Source organism: Tiliqua scincoides, chromosome 6 (assembly GCF_035046505.1).
Source record: "Tiliqua scincoides isolate rTilSci1 chromosome 6, rTilSci1.hap2, whole genome shotgun sequence".
NCBI lineage: Eukaryota > Metazoa > Chordata > Lepidosauria > Squamata > Scincidae > Tiliqua > Tiliqua scincoides.
In genome coordinates this window covers 60,539,435-60,556,747 of record NC_089826.1, presented here as the reverse complement: position 1 = coordinate 60,556,747, position 17,313 = coordinate 60,539,435, and the positions used below count along the sequence as shown (strand labels likewise).

At 40.9% G+C, this 17,313-nt stretch overlaps 1 protein-coding gene across 33 annotated transcripts in view; it reads left to right on the top strand.

Annotated features, from left to right (window-relative positions):
• SORBS2 (sorbin and SH3 domain containing 2) overlaps positions 1 to 17,313 on the top strand; it is a 327,753-nt gene that overhangs the window by 210,233 nt on the left and 100,207 nt on the right. For 22 of the 33 annotated variants that reach the window (XR_010794646.1, XM_066631534.1, XM_066631529.1 and 19 more), the window contains 3 exons: positions 11,254 to 11,280; positions 12,246 to 12,370; positions 13,327 to 13,941. Coding sequence is in view for 30 of the 33 variants with exons in the window: in XM_066631534.1 (XP_066487631.1) it covers positions 11,254 to 11,280; positions 12,246 to 12,370; positions 13,327 to 13,941 (767 nt within the window). In the remaining 3 variants the exon portion in view is untranslated. Of the gene's footprint in view, positions 1 to 11,253; positions 11,281 to 12,245; positions 12,371 to 13,326; positions 13,942 to 17,313 lie in introns of those variants that run through there. The other 11 variants (XM_066631552.1, XM_066631548.1, XM_066631559.1 and 8 more) reach the window with 6 other exon arrangements.

Genomic DNA, 17,313 nt, shown 5'->3' with positions numbered 1-17,313 from the left:
GCAGACTGCAACATGCCCCAAAGCTTAGAACAGTAAGGTGCCTAATGACAGGAGCTCCAGCTAGCACAAACTATCCCTATTGACTTTTGGCTAAGATCACCAGAGGATAATGATTACTCATTGATTGACTCTGTTTCTGACTCATAATACATTGCAAAGCCCACAAACAGCAATAATTTGACTCTAAAAGTGTTAAGTACATCCTAGCCAAGACTACTGAAAGCTTTAGGATTCTGTATGAGTCCACAGAAGAGATCTGAACAGGTCTAATCAAGCTGATTTAGATTTCAGGGTTGGAATCCTGAACTAGTTTGCTGAGCAACTTTTGGAACTCTTCCTGTTCTGGAATTGGATCTCTAATTTTCCTGTTTCCTTCCTGGAGCTCCTAGTGCTGTTCCCACAGATCTCCTAGCCCTCTGACCTTGATCTTCTCACCCTTATTTTTGTTTGTTTGTTTTTTGCTATCTTTAATATGCATTGAATGTATATTTGTGTTTCTAAAGCTGGCAGTCAATAAGATGACTGCACATACATAGATGGGATAGCAAAAGAACTATGTACATGAGAAGAACCTAACTAGGTTAAAAGCAATAAAGTGTTTTAAATAAAGTACCAAAAGAAGGTCAAATTCATGTTTAACATAGAGTGTAGTTTGGCCCTATTAATCAAAGAGAATCCACAGAGTGCTTTGGTTTCACAACCAAGTGCTATATTTTTTCTCCATCTTAGTAGACTCAGAAGTTTTTAAAAATGTTTAAATTTGCAAGACTATGTAGCATGAAATATCTAGCATATAAAATGTGTTTTGGAAGTTGTATAGCTGGCTGATCTCTAAAAATAATGATTACTATACAGTGGTAAAAAGAAATTTAACCTCTGAACTAAATTGGCTAAAATTGAAATATTTCTACTTAAACTAGGCTGTAGACCAGGTTGTTTGTCTAACCTGGTGTCTTCTAAGAAGACAACATTTCAAATAATTTACATTGTGAGTGTATGCCTGTTTGCCCAAAAATGTCTTGGCAGACTCAGTTTTGCCTTTTTTCCAAAGATGGATAATGTGTGTGAGTGTGTGTGTGGGTCAAAGTTAATTTGCTAAATAATCCTTTTGTGAATTCTCATAAATATTTTAGGCAGAAATATGCAAGGACAATATGCTTGATAAATGAATCTAATTTAAAATTGATTAAAGGAGCCAACTGCTTAATAATAAAGACATAAATGTAAGGCATGGTAAAGCTATGCAAAGCTTTGGGAGGCTGCAAAAATCTGAAACTTAACTTGTTAACGTTGCATCACCATGGTACAAAGTTCTTGCAATTTAACTAAAATGTTTCTGTAGCCTAGCAACGGTAAAAGCAAGTGCAGGCAACTTATGGAAAGTTGTTCTAAGAAACATTTCATAAACACAGTATAGCATGGACACTGAGGATTTATTCCTGCCATCATCACTGCTTCATATTCTACCCATTGATGGGAACCCTGTTATTCCATCGGCTTCATGGTAAGATTAAAGAACATGGTCTTCTTGCCAAATATGGATAGTGCATTTTAGATCAGTGATGCTGGACATACCAGTTGACCTAAATTATTGGAAAATAATTAGCAGCTCTGTCCCCTTAAAAGTTTGCTTGCCTTTGATGTCATAGAACCTCTGACTTGATCACAAAGTCAGACTCTCACATAACACCAGAACCAGGGAATATCCACTAAAATTGAGTGTTGGGAGAGTTAGGACAGACAAAATAAAATATTTCTTTACTCAGCATGTGGTTGGTCTGTGGAACTCCTTGCCACAGCATGTGGTGATGGTATCTGGCCTAGATGCCTTTAAAAGGGGATTGGACCAATTTCTGGAGGAAAAATCCATTAAGGGTTACGAGCCATAATGTTTATATGCAACCTCCTGATTTTAGAAATGGGATATGTCAGAATGCCAGATGCAAGGGAGGGCACCAGGATGCAGGTCTCTTACTATGTGGTGTGCTCCTTGGGGCATTTGGTGGGCCACTGTGAGATGCAGGAAGCTGGACTACGAGATGGGCTTATAGCCTGATCCAGCAGAGCTGTTCTTACGTTCTCACAAAGTCTTTTGTAGCAATGAAATGAGTTTTCCTTTAGCTTCAGTAGCGATGTCCCATGCATGCAGCTTCCCTGACCTGATAGAGAGTTAGGACTCAGCAGTCAAAACACTTGAAAATTACATGATTATCTACTGAAAGTGTGCCATAAGCCTAGGCATTTGGGAAGGATGATAGCCAGATGTTTAAAGCAAGATACTGTTATGATTTTATCTTGGAGCCTCAGTTGCTACCCATGTTGAGCTTATTAGACATTCCTCACATTTCAGAACATGATGGTGTTTTCTTCAGTGAATGGTGTGAGAACTTATTCTCAGTTCCAGAGAAACTTAAAAGCTGATTTTTAATCTCACAGTAGAAACTTACCATCAGTTTACTCAAATGTAGATTGTCATTTTGTACACAGGAATGTACAGAAAATATTGAATCACAGGGCTAGCAGTTTCAAAGCTAGTTAGGTATCATGCTATCCTTTTCATCACATAAAGGGCCACGTAAAGTGGTGTACGTTAAATATAACTGCTCAATGATAGATACTGCTTTGAGAGGATTTTGATGGGGCCTAAAGCACCCAAATGTTGAAGGGATAGTGGAGCTAGCTACCCTTAATTTAAGTATTTTTAGCTTTGCAGAACTGGCTCAGCCATGGAGGCAAACTAGACAATGTTCTGATGTACCCAGCTGAGCTGCCTGTATTTTTGTTGGAGGCATATATAAACAGCTTCGCAGCCCATAACCTGGGTAATATCTTCTGCATTTTGGGGAACACAATCAAGAGCTCCATGTACTCCACTGGCTGCCTCCATGTACTCCATAGTCACTGTTGTAAAAAGAAAATACAGCGAATTGAAAAAATGTAATAAGTTAAACCTGGGAGGCAAAAGAGTATAGTCAACTCTTGATAATTGAATGTGATATTGGTATGCTCAACATATGATCAAAAAATATAAGGGGTCTTGATTCTAATTTGTCTAGGATGTGAGCAATGTGTGGTCCGATCCTATTGGATTGATACACTTCATCTATAACCTCCGTTCATGGCCTTTTCTCTCCTTATGTTAAGCAATTAAAAGTTGGTTCAAGATGTACTGGAATAATTTTTCAGTGCTACTTGACTAATTATTCCAAAATATTTAGGATTTATTTTAAATAAAAAATTTGCAAGTTTCTCTTTCTTTTAGGTTGTTTGACATTCCAAAAATCCAGACAATAGCCTTGTGTATATACGTATTTAAATAGGGTTGTATAGTGTACAGGCATCCTTCCATATCTGTGGGGCTTCTGTTCCCCTTCCATGGATATGGAAACTGCAGATAGGGAGAACTCCATGAAAATAGCAGCCCCATGTCCCCATTACTGCACCTTAGTTTTGACGTAGTCACACTAGAAGTGTGTGTCTTTCTTGCTTTAACAAAGCAACTTCCTTGCTAAACTGAAGAATGAGACTGCAGGCAACCAGCCTACTTGCTAAAGGGAGACTAACTGAACATTAACAACATTATTAATTAGCCACAACCCTTTGGTACAAATCCCTGAGGATCAACAGCAATCTAACTAGCATGAATTATTGTCTATAGTTGCATATCTCTCTTAACACCATGCAATAATTTTGCATGTGCTTGCTGTCTGTCGTGGGCCTGTGTCTGTGTCATTTTGTGCTTTCAGATAGTGGTGGGTGTGCTCGCAAACGTGCTGCCATGTCTGTCAAATTGACTGCCGTGAAGAGAGTTCAGAGTTCTCCAAACCTTTTGACCGCAGGTATAACTATTAATAACCGTGGAGCGCCTCACTTGAATGCCATTGTGTTTATGTTTCCGTATAGTGTTATGCAGATTCATAGTGAAGACAACTAAGTGGCTTTCCCATATGACTTCTACTGCTATTATTCTGTTGCCACTAAATGTTTTTGGTCTAGTGATTAAATCGTAGATTGTATCCATGTGGGAGTTTTCTACACTAATGGATATGCATTTTAACACTGAACAGAACAATACATAGATCAAAGTATCATATCAAAGGATGTGTTTCTCAGAGGGAGGCTACAGCTCTGACACCTCTAAGTATAGTAAATGAATGTTGGTCATTCAGGAAAGAGTTCCACTCAAAAATATGTAAGGGCCATGCGGGATTTTGCTGAACAACCCCATCACAATCCATTGTTCCGGCTCTAATGTTCATGATAGCATTGCCAATTCCTTGCTTTACTGTGTGGACAAACTAAGATCCAGAGAAAGTCTCACTCGAGGGGTTTAGTTAATGAATCCAATGGAGTTCAGTCAATGATTCAGGCCAAGAAAATCTCTATCAGAAATGCCATTAAGTTATAGTAACTCTTAAGACAGTGGTTCCAAGACTTTTTTGACCATAACACTAAATACAATTTTTCAGTCATCTTGTGACCCATGGAGTTGGTCCATGTTACTAATAAATAATTAACAAAATTGGGTAATTAATTAAAATAAAATAAAGCCCACCAATATCAACCCCAAAGGCTTCCCCTTCTGATACAGTCGCATTACAGCCCACCGATATCAATTATACTTGAGTATACCCCTCCCCCTGAGTTTCTCCAATCTATCCCATTTTCACCCCCTAATTTCCACCCCAACTCTTCCCTGCACCCCATAATAGCCCCAATATTGACCCCCAGATTTCCCCTAATTTTCACTCCCCTCATCCCTTAATTACTATAATAGCTCCCCAACACCAATCCCCCAGATATCCCCACTAATTCAATTCCCCCCAGCACCCAGAGTTTCACCCTCTATTCCCAAGTTCTCTGTAGCCATATAGGTTTGCACTGTTCATTGTATTGTCTCTGTTGAAATTCACGCTCCTACACACATCCTGAAAGTAGAGACGCCTCCTTTGCATCTAGTCATATCTAGTTGCTGTACAGCTGCAAATGAGAGTTGCATGTGGGCAGAGAAGAGGGAGGAGGAAACGTAAAGGGAAGCTTACTGGGTCAGGGAGGCAAAGATGGAGGAGGATTGCTAAACAGAGAATGGGGAGGGAGAAAAAGGGCATGAAAGTGGCTCCTGAAGCGCATGTGCAGGAGAGAGAAGGAAAAGGTTTGCTGAACCTTACTGGGGCAAGGAGGCAAAGATAGAGGAGGAAGGCTAAAAAAAAGAGGGGGAAGGGAAAATGGGTACAAAAGTGAAGGAATGGGGGGAAGTGAGAAGATCAGCACGCATGCGCTATAGACCCTCAGAGTCTCCAATGATGCAGCAATGAAGTGCTTCTTGCAACTCTCCAGAATAACTCTGCGACTCTCATTTGGTTCGGGAACCTGGATCTGGGAACCACTGTCCAGAGGTGGCACCCTCTTCTCTTCAAGCCTATCTCTCACCTCCCAAAAATCGATGTACAGCATGCAAAGACTTCTTTGAAGCGTCAGAAGATAATGCTGCCCCAGCCCAGAAGGTGCTTTGGTCTCACTTTGTTAGAGCATTGAGTGGACTGTAAATCCACTTAAATCCAAGCATCTTCTGTTTAACTAGTTCATGTATTGGGCAATTAACCCCAGCTCATATGTTACCAGTAGTAGCAGTGATCATCTCATGGTGGAAATGTGGGCCGGTATCCTGGCTGGTGTCGTCCACTTCAAAGAATATGTGAGCTGGGGCCTTGCTCTCTACTGATAGCTGATCATGCAGAGAACCATGATTTCTCACCTCCCACGACTTTTTACTTTTATTTAAATAGGAGAGAATCATACTAGCTTACACACAACTGTACTAGAACTACACACACACACACACACACACACACACACACACACACACACACACACAAAAGTACTTTAGGACTTATGCCCAAAGACTTTTGAAGAGCTGCAAATACTACCTTTTTACTTTTCTGTTTCATCACTCTTATTTCTCATCTTAAAAAAAAGATAGTATTTAAAATCCTGGGGGAGGGTAAAATAAAGAGCTACCATAATGTTCTCTCTAAAATGGTAGTGTAAAAATCTCATATACCCATAAGTATAGCCCAGGATATAAGAATGTTTCAATACATTTGTATAGCTTCCACATATTTTCATCTTACTGGAAGCAATATAGCTGCACAATATTTTGACTGCACTTTAGCATATTGGGTTGAAAATGCCTTTCCTTTTTGTTAGACAATAGAAACTAGATTTCAGAAATTAAGGAGTTTGGCCATTAAATTTCACACTTGGATGAGTTTTGCTGTAGAAACTGTCAAGCTGGAAAAAGCTAATCTCTGTTAAACATTTATAATGCCATAGTGATAAACGATCATGCCTTTCTCAAAGGTTTTAGACCATTTTGCTAACATTAAAAAGTATTTTTAATTATTTGCATTTTAAGAATGCAAAAGAAAAGAATGTTAAAGTACCAAACATCACTTTCCCAAACATCACTGTGTACAGAACTAATTGCGAAATAATCTAACATTTCTAGATAAGCATCTATTAACATGAAGACATTTTCTGCTACTTAGCATTTATCGCTTATGCAGTTTAAGTACAGTTAAGATAAAAGTTATGATAAATCTGTTTGCATTTGCATATCTAGTTGCTCTGTAAAAACTACTATAGAAAATTATACACTGCAAAGAAAAAATGGCATTGTTTACCTTATCTAATAAAGCAATGCTAAAACTTAAAAAAAAAAAAAAGAAAGACAAAAATAGCTAACTCTGAAGTTTAGTTTTCAGAGTGTAATTTTAATGGAGCCATAAATATTGATTACCTGTGTTTCAGTCTCTTGGACTGTGAATAGTTTAGCAGAGGTGAAACATGATTCCACTTAATTTGTGCATGATTGGTAACTCTTTTCTAAGCAAGCAGCATCATAGGAAATTTGTAAAGGACATATTCACCATGAAAACACAGTTTTTCAACTATGACAATTTAGCTCCCTTTAAAAAGACTGATTCATAAAATAAGTCCTTTAAAATTTTCTACATTGCATTTTAAAATGCGCTTGCACAATTAATTGAAGGTTAACAATGGGGCAGGGTTTGAAATCAATCTCCATGGGAAAGGCACCTTGACAAGAAGCTCTCAGTCTGTGACCTTATCAATAGATATGGTGTCTCCCCAAGCACCTTTGTAGTGCAATTATGTGCGTGTTTACTCAGAAAAAAGTTCCGGTGTGTCCAGTAAGGCTTACTATCTAGTAAATGTGTTTAGGTTTGCTGCCTTAGTTAACTCCCTTGAGGCTGGAAAAGATTTACTTTTATTGATGCTCCTTAATTTGGAATAATTAAGAAAACAAACCCACTAGGCAGGTTACTATGGGCCAAATTCTGCCCCACTCATTCCCACTGTTTTGTGCTTCCCTTCAGATAGGACAAATGTATGCTTGCTAAATATTTGTGCTACACTGTTAAATATTTGTACTACACTTACAAGCCCAGGACTGGATCAGCCAGGTGACTGACAGCCCAATCCTGAGCTCTCCGCAGCACCCAGGCTCGGCGGCTCCAAAGAGGGCTGCCACCGAATCCTGCGCCTCCCGTGCTACCGCGGGAGGCACCTCGGAAGAAGGGGACGTTTGTACCCTTCCCCCGAGTAAGGTAACCAGCCCTGCAGTGGGGCCACTTTCTTTAGTGCCAGCCAAAAGGTCGGCACTAAAGTAAAGGTGCTCGTTTAGGGCACACAGCCCTGGACAAGCGCCCTGGATCCTGCGGAGCAGAGCTCCGCAAATCCACCTCTCTCCCTCCCCCCGACATGCCTGCCACCCGCCCCCTGGCATGCCTCCCTCTGCCCCCGTCCATGCCCCTGCCGGCCTCCCCCGTCCCCGGAATGCCTCCTCCAGCCCCTGTCCATGCCCCCGCCTCCCATTCCACAGACCGGGGGTCCAGGAGACCGCCGAGCCGCGAAACCCGGGCGACTGCCATGCACTAGCTCAGCACCGGCTGGCGCTAGGCTGGCACAGACGGGAGGTCAGGTGGTAAGCCCCACAAATGTGCCTTGCGGCATGTTTGTGACTGTTCTCGTCGGCACGCAGCTGTGCCGCCAACCACAGGATTGGGCTCTGATTCAGGTAGCTGCTTTGAATGCTAGGCTGAAGGGAAGTGACCAACTGACAAGTGATGTCCTACACCTGCCTGCCTCCCTTGCTCCGGTTGGTGCGCAAAGCTCAAAAATGTGGGATTACTGGGGGTGCACAAGCCATGCCAATTTGATCTGCACTGATAGAAACCATAGATCCACTTGAATCACCCCTGCATAAATCCTCATGACATCTTAGTCCAATAAGATGTGAAAGAAAAATACAAAGCTGAAACATTTTTAGAGTAATCCTTAAAACAAATACATAGCAGTTGATCTTATAGTAATCTTAAAAATCATCTACTAGTGCAGGACATTTCTAAACAGGAACATTGTAACCAAATTATATAGTTTTCCTAGGAAGGTAACTGTGTTGTAAGTACGCGTTTGAGTCCATCAGCCTAAAGCAGGAGTCTCCAAACTATAGCCCGGGGCCCACATCCAGCCTATTGGAAGAGTTAACCTGGCCTGCAGCATGGTGGTGGGGAAGCGTTAATGTTACAGCAGCCTGCTGACATGCTAGATAACCACAGAGCCTTGCACCGGGGAGATGCTTCCATGGAAGATTACCCCAGAAGGCTCTGTGCCTGTGGGGATTCCCTTAAGGGTAGATTTTGGAGAAGTAGCTTTTGAGCCTCACGCACTGACTGGGAGGTGGCCAAAGCAAGGGAGGGAGAGGGTAAAGGGCTAGGGGTGCAGCTTATATGAAAAAAAAAAATTAAAATCAAACTGTGGGCAGATGTCCTGACATTGTTTTTTTATTTATTTTCCACTTAACAAAAAAAGTTAACACAGCTCATTGGGTAGCAAAATACCAGCAACCTGCTGACACCTCCCCCTAGGAAGGCAGCAATACGTATGGGTGGGCTAGAAAGATTGATATTTGTAAAATCATATCATACTGCTTACAAACAAGATCCAAGTAAAATATATTCATTCATGTCATGTTATTTATTTAATATAAAACTAGTTTTTTTTCAGCCCCTGAACATATATATAATATACGATGTGGCTCTTGTACTGAAAAGTATGAGGTGATCCCTGATCTAAAGCAATGGCAGCAGAAAAAACATCTTAAAATAATGACTGTCTACAAATACTTAAATTGCAACATTTGTTAAGGACATTGTCATTTTTAATACACTGCCTTTCATTAAAAGGCTGAAGTCTACAGAGCAGTGCTGTCATGTAGTCATAGCTAACAAAAGTTGGAAGTAAAAAATCTACTGGATTGTGCCTTACGGTCTCAGACTTTTTCACTATTCTTTTACACAGCTTAAGTCAGAGCCACAAATTAGAGGGTTTGTTCTTCATACCAGAAACACTTAAGAGCCAGCTGTGAGAAGAGAGGCATAATTACATTTATTCTGAGCCCTGCTCCACCGGATGCCTCCTGCCTAAGAATCTGCCTAATTCCACCATTGCCACTTCAGAAACTCTCATTGGGGAGAGGAGGTCTGCTTCCTGACAGCTTTTCTTCAGAGGAAAGATAGAAGTGTGGCCCTTGGCTTCCTTCCATTCACCCAATCTGCACTTCAATGTTCTTACTGTTGTAGTAGACCACTGAAATGCAGATGTTTATTCTGGCACATAGCCAACCAGGCCACAACACAGATCACCTTCCAGTCTTAACACTTCTATAGTTACAAATTAAATTGCTCTACTGCTTGTCTTGTCTTTGCTTTTCCTGTTTGCTGGCATGCACATGACCCCCCATCACCACCACCACTACCACCCTTGGGAAGAGAGAATGGATTTTGGGAGCAGGACAATGAAGCATTTCCCAGATATTTGCTTTCCCTTTCTGCTTCTGGTTCAGTAATGCTGTTTCCACTTTCTCTGCTACAGTTGTCTTAATTGAACTCATCTTGAACTAGCTATAAAGACTACAGCTTATTCTTCAGCATAGTGATGGCAGACTGGTGAGAACAGAGAAGTAGCCAACAGTGATTCAGGAACAGTGGTTTTAAAAGGATTTGGACAGATTTATGAAGGAAAAGACCATCACAGGTTACAGGCCACTATGTCTATATGCATCTTCTTGGTTTTAGATGTAGCCCATCTCTGAATGCCAGATGCTAGAGTATGGCAACAGTATACTTGTGGTCCTGAGTGCACCCTGGGGCATCTGGTGGGCCACTGTGAGATATAGGAAGCTATATAGGCCCTTGTCCTGATCCAGCGAGGATTGTCTTATAATGAAAAGCAGAGTAAACAAAAAGTCTCTCTAAAGAGTATTTTTAAAAAAGAAAGAAAATTGGGTTGGGAAGGAAACCTGCTTTTATGTCTTTGGGCGAAGGAAAACAAAGGTTTTATCTCCATGCCCTGGGTTGGACTAGTTTCTAGGCCAGCACTGTAGGATGGTGATTAGTTGGTACTCTGGTCTGAGAGCTCACGTGAGATTGTTGAAAACTGTTCATCTGTATTTTCAGTCACCTTCTTGCCATATTACTACTGTTGCTGGAGTGTTCTTGTGTTGGACAAACTCGCTGGTGTTTGTGGCATCACTGGACTAATCAAAGTCAGAGGAAGCATTGGCCAAGCAGAAAGAGCAGAAGGAATATTGTAGTCCAGTCTTGTACATGTTTACTTAGAAAGTGAGTTTGGTGAAGCTTACACAAAGTTAGCATGCTTAAGATTGCAGCCTTTAGGATTTTGTCCTTGGCAAACTAGCCTTATGTAGTACAGTGGATCCTCTTTATCTGCAGGTTTGGAACCTGCATGGGTTTGGAACCCACAGTGGGTAACAAACCTGCAGATAAAGAGGACCCACTGTACGACATAAGTCTATGTTGTCAAGGGTTCCAAACCAGCAGTGGGATGAGGGACAACCCAGATGCAACTAGAAGCTCATTCTGGTCATATCCGGAAAACTTTCTGAGGCCCATAGAGGCTGCGCAACCTTCTGATTGCATCTAGAGGCCCTGTTGGACTGTAACCCTTGGATTTAATTATATGTGGGTTTTGGTATCCACGGGGGTCGAGGAACGGATCCCCATGGATACTGAGGTCCAACCTGTAGTAGTGTTTACTTCAAAACATATGAACTTTTGGTGAGTGAATTTCCTTGAGCATCACAAATATATTGTGTAGTAAGAATGCTACAAGAATTTCCTGCACATTAACTTTGATACTTTCTTTTTCTAGGACTTGATTCTCCATCTTCAGATTCAGGTACATATGATTAAGAGTGAATATAATAGCATTACTTTTAAATGCAATAAAGAAAGCTAGCATTTGCCTGCCACTGTCTCCCAACACAAACCTTATTAACTGAGACTTGCCTAAAACTTTTGCATTAGAAAGGCCTTCTGAGATGTCTGTTGCTAAGCTTTATTTAATGGATAACGCACCATTTTTGCTCCTGTCTTGTTGCTTAAATCCTGACAACTCACCACAAAAGTTGTTGCATTAGGCACTAATGTTTTTCAGTAACTAAGAATAGGAAGTGTTCAACCTTTTTCAGTTAGAAAGCTGCAGGAAAATATAGAGGAATTTAGATTGATCACTGGAGTTATCAAGCCTTCTTGTTAGCTAAAAGTTTTAGTGAATTTCTTATAACTCCACGCTGAAATAAAATATACCTTAACATCCGGTCCAAATTATATCCCATTCTCCTGCAACACTGTTTGCACTCCACAATGCCACTTTTTTCTGGAATGTTGATTAGAGGCATGATTTTAAAATAAATTCTTGTGGCATCCTGCTATAATTGTTCACCTCTCTTTGTAAAGCACCATACAGAATAATTTTAAATATAAAAATAAAAGCCCATCTAATGCATGAATGAATCTGACACTGTACTAAATTGATTCTGATTTATTTAACATTCTAGTCTCTTTAGCTCCGATTTAGAGAGCATGATATAAAAAGATTATTGCACAAGCTCACTTGTGTCCATACAAACAGCATTCTCCTGCAAGTCTGGCCAGTTCATGAACCCAAGAATGTTTTATGGGTACCCTGCAACATATAGATCTGCCATCTGTTGCTGGCTCATGTTAAGTATTTTTTATATTGGTGCCAGTGCCTATATTCCGTAGAGTCAAATCATTTGAATAAAATATTATTTAAATTATTGCATCATCAAAATAACTCTATCAGAAATAAATTTGCTTGGATTTCTTTTCATATAAAAGCTTGGAGATCATTTAACAATGGGAGTAGAGAGACACTGAATGGAGACACTAGCAGCTCCTCTCTTGCAGCAAAAGGCTTTCGGAGTGTCCGGCCAAATCTACAAGAAAAGAAATCGCCAGTTCAGGTAAAATGGCAGATCACAGTTTGCAAATCACACTTTGACTTTGTATGCAAGGTCTTAAAGTTCAGTATTGGCATTTCGCAAAATAGGTAGGGGCCATTCTCATTGAATGATTTTTTTTTTTCTGGATCTTTCCTAACATTACTTGTACCAGTGTTTGCTGTGATGTTGTTTTGGCTACATGTTTGAATGTGTTTACTGCTTTGGATGCACAGCTATTGCCTTACTTTGCACAGAATTCCTTTCAAAGAGCAAAACCCACTGTTAACCTTCATTCATTCTTCAAATATTTGTATGTTTAATTTTTTACTGTTTCTATTACTGTAAGTCAGCATTAAGAGGACATGCATTTATTCCTTCAAGAAAGTCTAGTGCAGTGTATCCCAAACTGTGCACTGTGGCATCCCAGGACACCACAGTAAACAAAAAGGGGTGCAAGGGGATGTCCCTGGTGGCCTCTTCTTCCTGGTCTCCTGGGCACCACCATCATGTCCAGGCTGAGATCACACAAGATCTCAGGGAAGTGCTGGTGGCTGTCTTGTCCATGTGGTGAAATAAGGGCATAGTGACCAGGGTAGGTTTGGGAACCACTGATCCCAAACTTGTGTTAGATGTGGTAGTATATCTTGTGTATGATTTAAAAATTGAATTTTCTGTGCAGTTTTAAAGTTGTTCTGTGGATCTAAAGAAACATAATGACTTTGTATTAATAAGTCAGAATTGACCACATTCATAAATACATTGTCTGGTTTTCCAAATATTAAAATGAAATGTTCAGATCTGGACCGTTGAAGTAAGCTGAGGCCTGATTTAAAATATGGCCTATGAGTTTGGCTGGATTTTCTTTAGTGTCTGATTTTAAAGTGACGTTTCTTAACACCATTTGCTTTTGCTAACCTTTTACTTTTTCTTTTTTCCTGTAATATTATTCTGTTGCGTGGATGCTTTTGGCAAATAAGGCACCCCCACCACCTCCTAGGAAAGAAAGCTTTGGTAGATCTGGAATAACCGATTACAAGAAGAGTGAAATTAACTCCCAGTTCATAACATCCAAACAAATTAAGAAATGTCCTCCTGATACAGAGTCCTGTACTAACAAGGAGTCTATTTGGAGGACGGTTCATGCTAAAAAGACCAGTACCACTGTATCGTATGCACAAAAACTCACCAAGCCACTGACCTCTGTTTCCAGCACAAAAACAATAGCTGGCATTAGAGCTGGCATTCGTCAAGGCCACAAGCAGCAGTCTCAGAAACGGAGAGTCTCTGCCTTAAAATTAACTCGGGCACGAAATGCTGCTGGTGGTGTTTCTTGTCATACACAGAAACAGCCTGTGGCTGTTGAAGCATCAGTAATTCCTCCGCAGAGGCCTGTCTCACCTGCCTGTCGCCCTGTCCCTGAGATACACAAAGCTTCTCTCTCCATTCAGATTGCTCCCATCCCTGATAATAAAGCAGAGCCTGAAAGCCAACAACATCCACCTAGGCTTTCTCCAGACACTTCAAAGACGCCTCCAAACAATTTGCAACCTATGTCTACAGTTCCTTCCACACAGTTCACAGAAGGCAATGTGGTATATTATGTTTTTCTCTTTTATTTTAGATCTTTCCTGTGTCACCTAACCTCTTTCTCTTTAGTGTACTCACATGATTCTGACTAGTAGCTACAATTCCTGGGTAAAACTACCTGTGATCCTTTTGAAAACAATGCTGTACTACGTATGTACTAGTTTTATTGGTTTTGACTTCTGTTTCTGGCCCACCTTCTTACATGAGGAGAGGAATATGCAGCATTTATTGTAAAGAAAGCATCATTGCTTGAAACGCTGCAAAATTATGCTTTGAAGGAAAGGAGCACCCCTGAATATCCGATGGTGCACTTTCCAAAAAGCGCTGCTTGGAGGTATTCCACTTAAAACAAGTGGCCAAGAGCCACAGGCCATGTGTAGATTTCTGTGCATACACTTGATTTTTACTTACCCCTGTGATCTAGGAGGACCCCAGTGGTCAGGATACCCTTCAGTGCGGCATTTAATTAAGCATGATGGTTGGCTTCTGGATAGAAAATGTAAATATTCTTCCTTCCCAGGGTTGCACTTCATGCAAGCACTTTGCCCAGACACATCAGTATGTTTGGATTCCAGCCATTGCTCTTTCATTTTCCCATGTACTAGGGAAGTAGAAAAGTACAAGAGCTATCCCTGCCCTGCCTTTGTTGCTTGTCCATTTTTTTAAATATTTGGTGTAAGCTGTGCATATCTATGTTTGACACTTTTATATAGCTCCTGGGGCCATCCTATAGTGGTAAACAGATCTGTGTAGAATTTGTAAAAGGAGGGAAACTGAGAGTTAATTCATTGGCAGGCTGTGAACTGCAAGGAATTAGGTGTTAAGGCTTCCACTGAAGATGTAATTCACACTTTATCTGAAACTGTTGTAGTGGCCATTTTATTCCCAGATATAACACAAACCTAAATAAGCCGTTATGTACATCAGTGAGAAAATGCTAGACTAGCCAAGTGCACTTGACTAAAAAGCAACATCATTTACAAGGTCAGTGATTTTGCTGCCTTTTCAAACTATGATATTGTATTTTATTTGTATAGCACCTTTTGGTGTATGAAGCACTTTGCAAATATTATAATCCCATTTATTTCTGGTGTGATTCTTACTTCTCTTGATCTTTTAATGTCCATGTGTCCTCATGAAACAATGCATGTATGTTGTCACATTCATATGTGAGCATAAAGGTTCATTTCCGCACAGTAATTCTGTGGATGCATTCTTACAAGTAAGTATCATTGAACACAGTAGGACTGATTTCTTAGTAGAAATGCACAGGATTATGCTGTTAATAGGTTCTTGTGCTCTGCAGAAAAGTTTCTTTATTGAACTTTGAGGGCAAGTAATAGAAAAGCAGTCCATAAAAATAAAAAAACAGACTCCAAAAGGATAAAATCAGATGAATGACACATTAAAAAAGGAGTATTAATAAGATCTTTGTTACTTTCTTCATGGATTAATGACTCAAAAGATGCCACTGCTAAACTGAGATGGAATAGGGAACAGGCTGTTTAATGTTGACAAGTCCATAATTTAACTGTCTCTTAGGGTTGCTTTTATTGCTATTAATCAGATGAGATAAGAATTATGAATCACTGTGCTAGAGAAGCTGAAGAAATCCTAAACAGGTATAATCATGTTAATAATCTAGTTTTTAAAAAAAAAAAATTGGCAGAAAAGCAGATCTTTTGGAGGGAAGTCAATATTATAGTTGTTCCAAATCTTGCAGAATCAAGATATGAGAGCCAGAATTTAAAAAGAAAAGAGAAAAAAACAGCCCCTTCTGCCTTTGTATGGGAGCATTGAATAGGTGTTTCTAGAAAAGTCACCCTTTACAACAAGACAAACCACTTTTGAAACTGAAGTGGGTCTCAAAGGAAGGTTGTAATATGACACAGTGATCTGCTGTTCAGAGGAGTAAAAGTGAAAACTCCCTGTAGTTGTCTTTGCCTCTCAGTCAGGATGCATAGAAGGTTGGAAGAAACAGAAGCATCTGTGCCAACCTTCAGAGGGACTTTTAAATAAGCAAGAAGTGTCTAGTTCAGACAGCTAGCTGACCTGCTCTAAGAAACTGGAAAAAGTACAAATGCAACATAATGTGGCCACAGAGGTGCCTAGAGAAGCAAATCCACATGTTTTTACTTTTAGAAGCCCCTGGAAATTTGCATTCCACTGAATAGGTACTTTTAGTAGCTTCCAAATATTGCTAGTTCTAGTAAAAACTTTTTCTTCTCTTTTTTAAATATTTAGCACCTTGGTGAAACATAAGCTGGGAGTCAGTTTGTCTTTCTAGGGAGCAGCAGGGCCTCGGAGGTGGAGGTAATTTGTACCTGGGCCCAGGGTCAAAAGGGGGGCCCAGGAACCAAAGGAGGGGGCCCAGAAATTTCCTGGAATCTTACATTCTTCTATCTATTCAGACCTGTTGCCCACATGGGATACTGGGAACATTACCACGAGCATGCAACTGCAGCTACTGTAGCTACAGGCAAGCCATATGCAGCAATCCAAGGAATGTATGCATGACATTCCTTAACACCATGTCAAATCTGGGAGGAAACTGGCCTGCTAAAGACGCTCTTTGGCTTGTGGATCTGCTGACCATGAAGGAGTGTATAGGAACTCAGGGACACATGTGCAAGATTACAGCTGCTTCAGAAGCAAGTTAGGTACCCACAGGACACTTTCCATTCTAGTGTGAGCCTAAGGGCGCAATCCTATCCTGTGCTGGAACAGTCAAATAAAAAAACTTGCACTGTATCCAGTGCAGGACAGGGGCCCAAAGTGGCTCAGCCAGAGCCAAACTTTTCCCTTACCTCTAGGTAAGGCACCCTGGCTCCTATGTGTCTCCTCAGACTTGCACCACCTCCTGAGGTGGCCCAAGTCCGAGAAAAGCAGAGCAGCTTGAAGCTGCTCCGAGCTTGGGATCCGGCATAACTGCCAGATCCCAGCCCCACCTCCTGCTCCCTACCAACCCACCCGACCCTGGAGGCGCCCACCACCCACCCTCCCCCCCGCCCTGGAATGCCTCCCTCCTGCCTCCTTCCCGCCTCCTCCCCACCCACCCCAGAGTCTTGCATCGGCCAAGCTTGGCTGATGCAAGACAGAGCCTCCATCAGCGCAGAGGCCAGCACACCTCTGCGCCCTGGCCTTGCCAGGTACCAAAGAGGCGCAAACGTGCCTTACAGCACGTTTGCAATCCTCCTGGACCAGCATAAGAGACTTGCACCCACCCAATGTGCAGCTAGGATTGCTCTGTAAATATGTTTGTGCATGCTAAATTAGTGTGAGCTAATTTGCTGCATGATTTTCTATATTTAAAACATTTTAGAGAGACGAGTGTGTTTGGTTTTCCATATTACTGTATCAAGCTGCCATTGCCACAT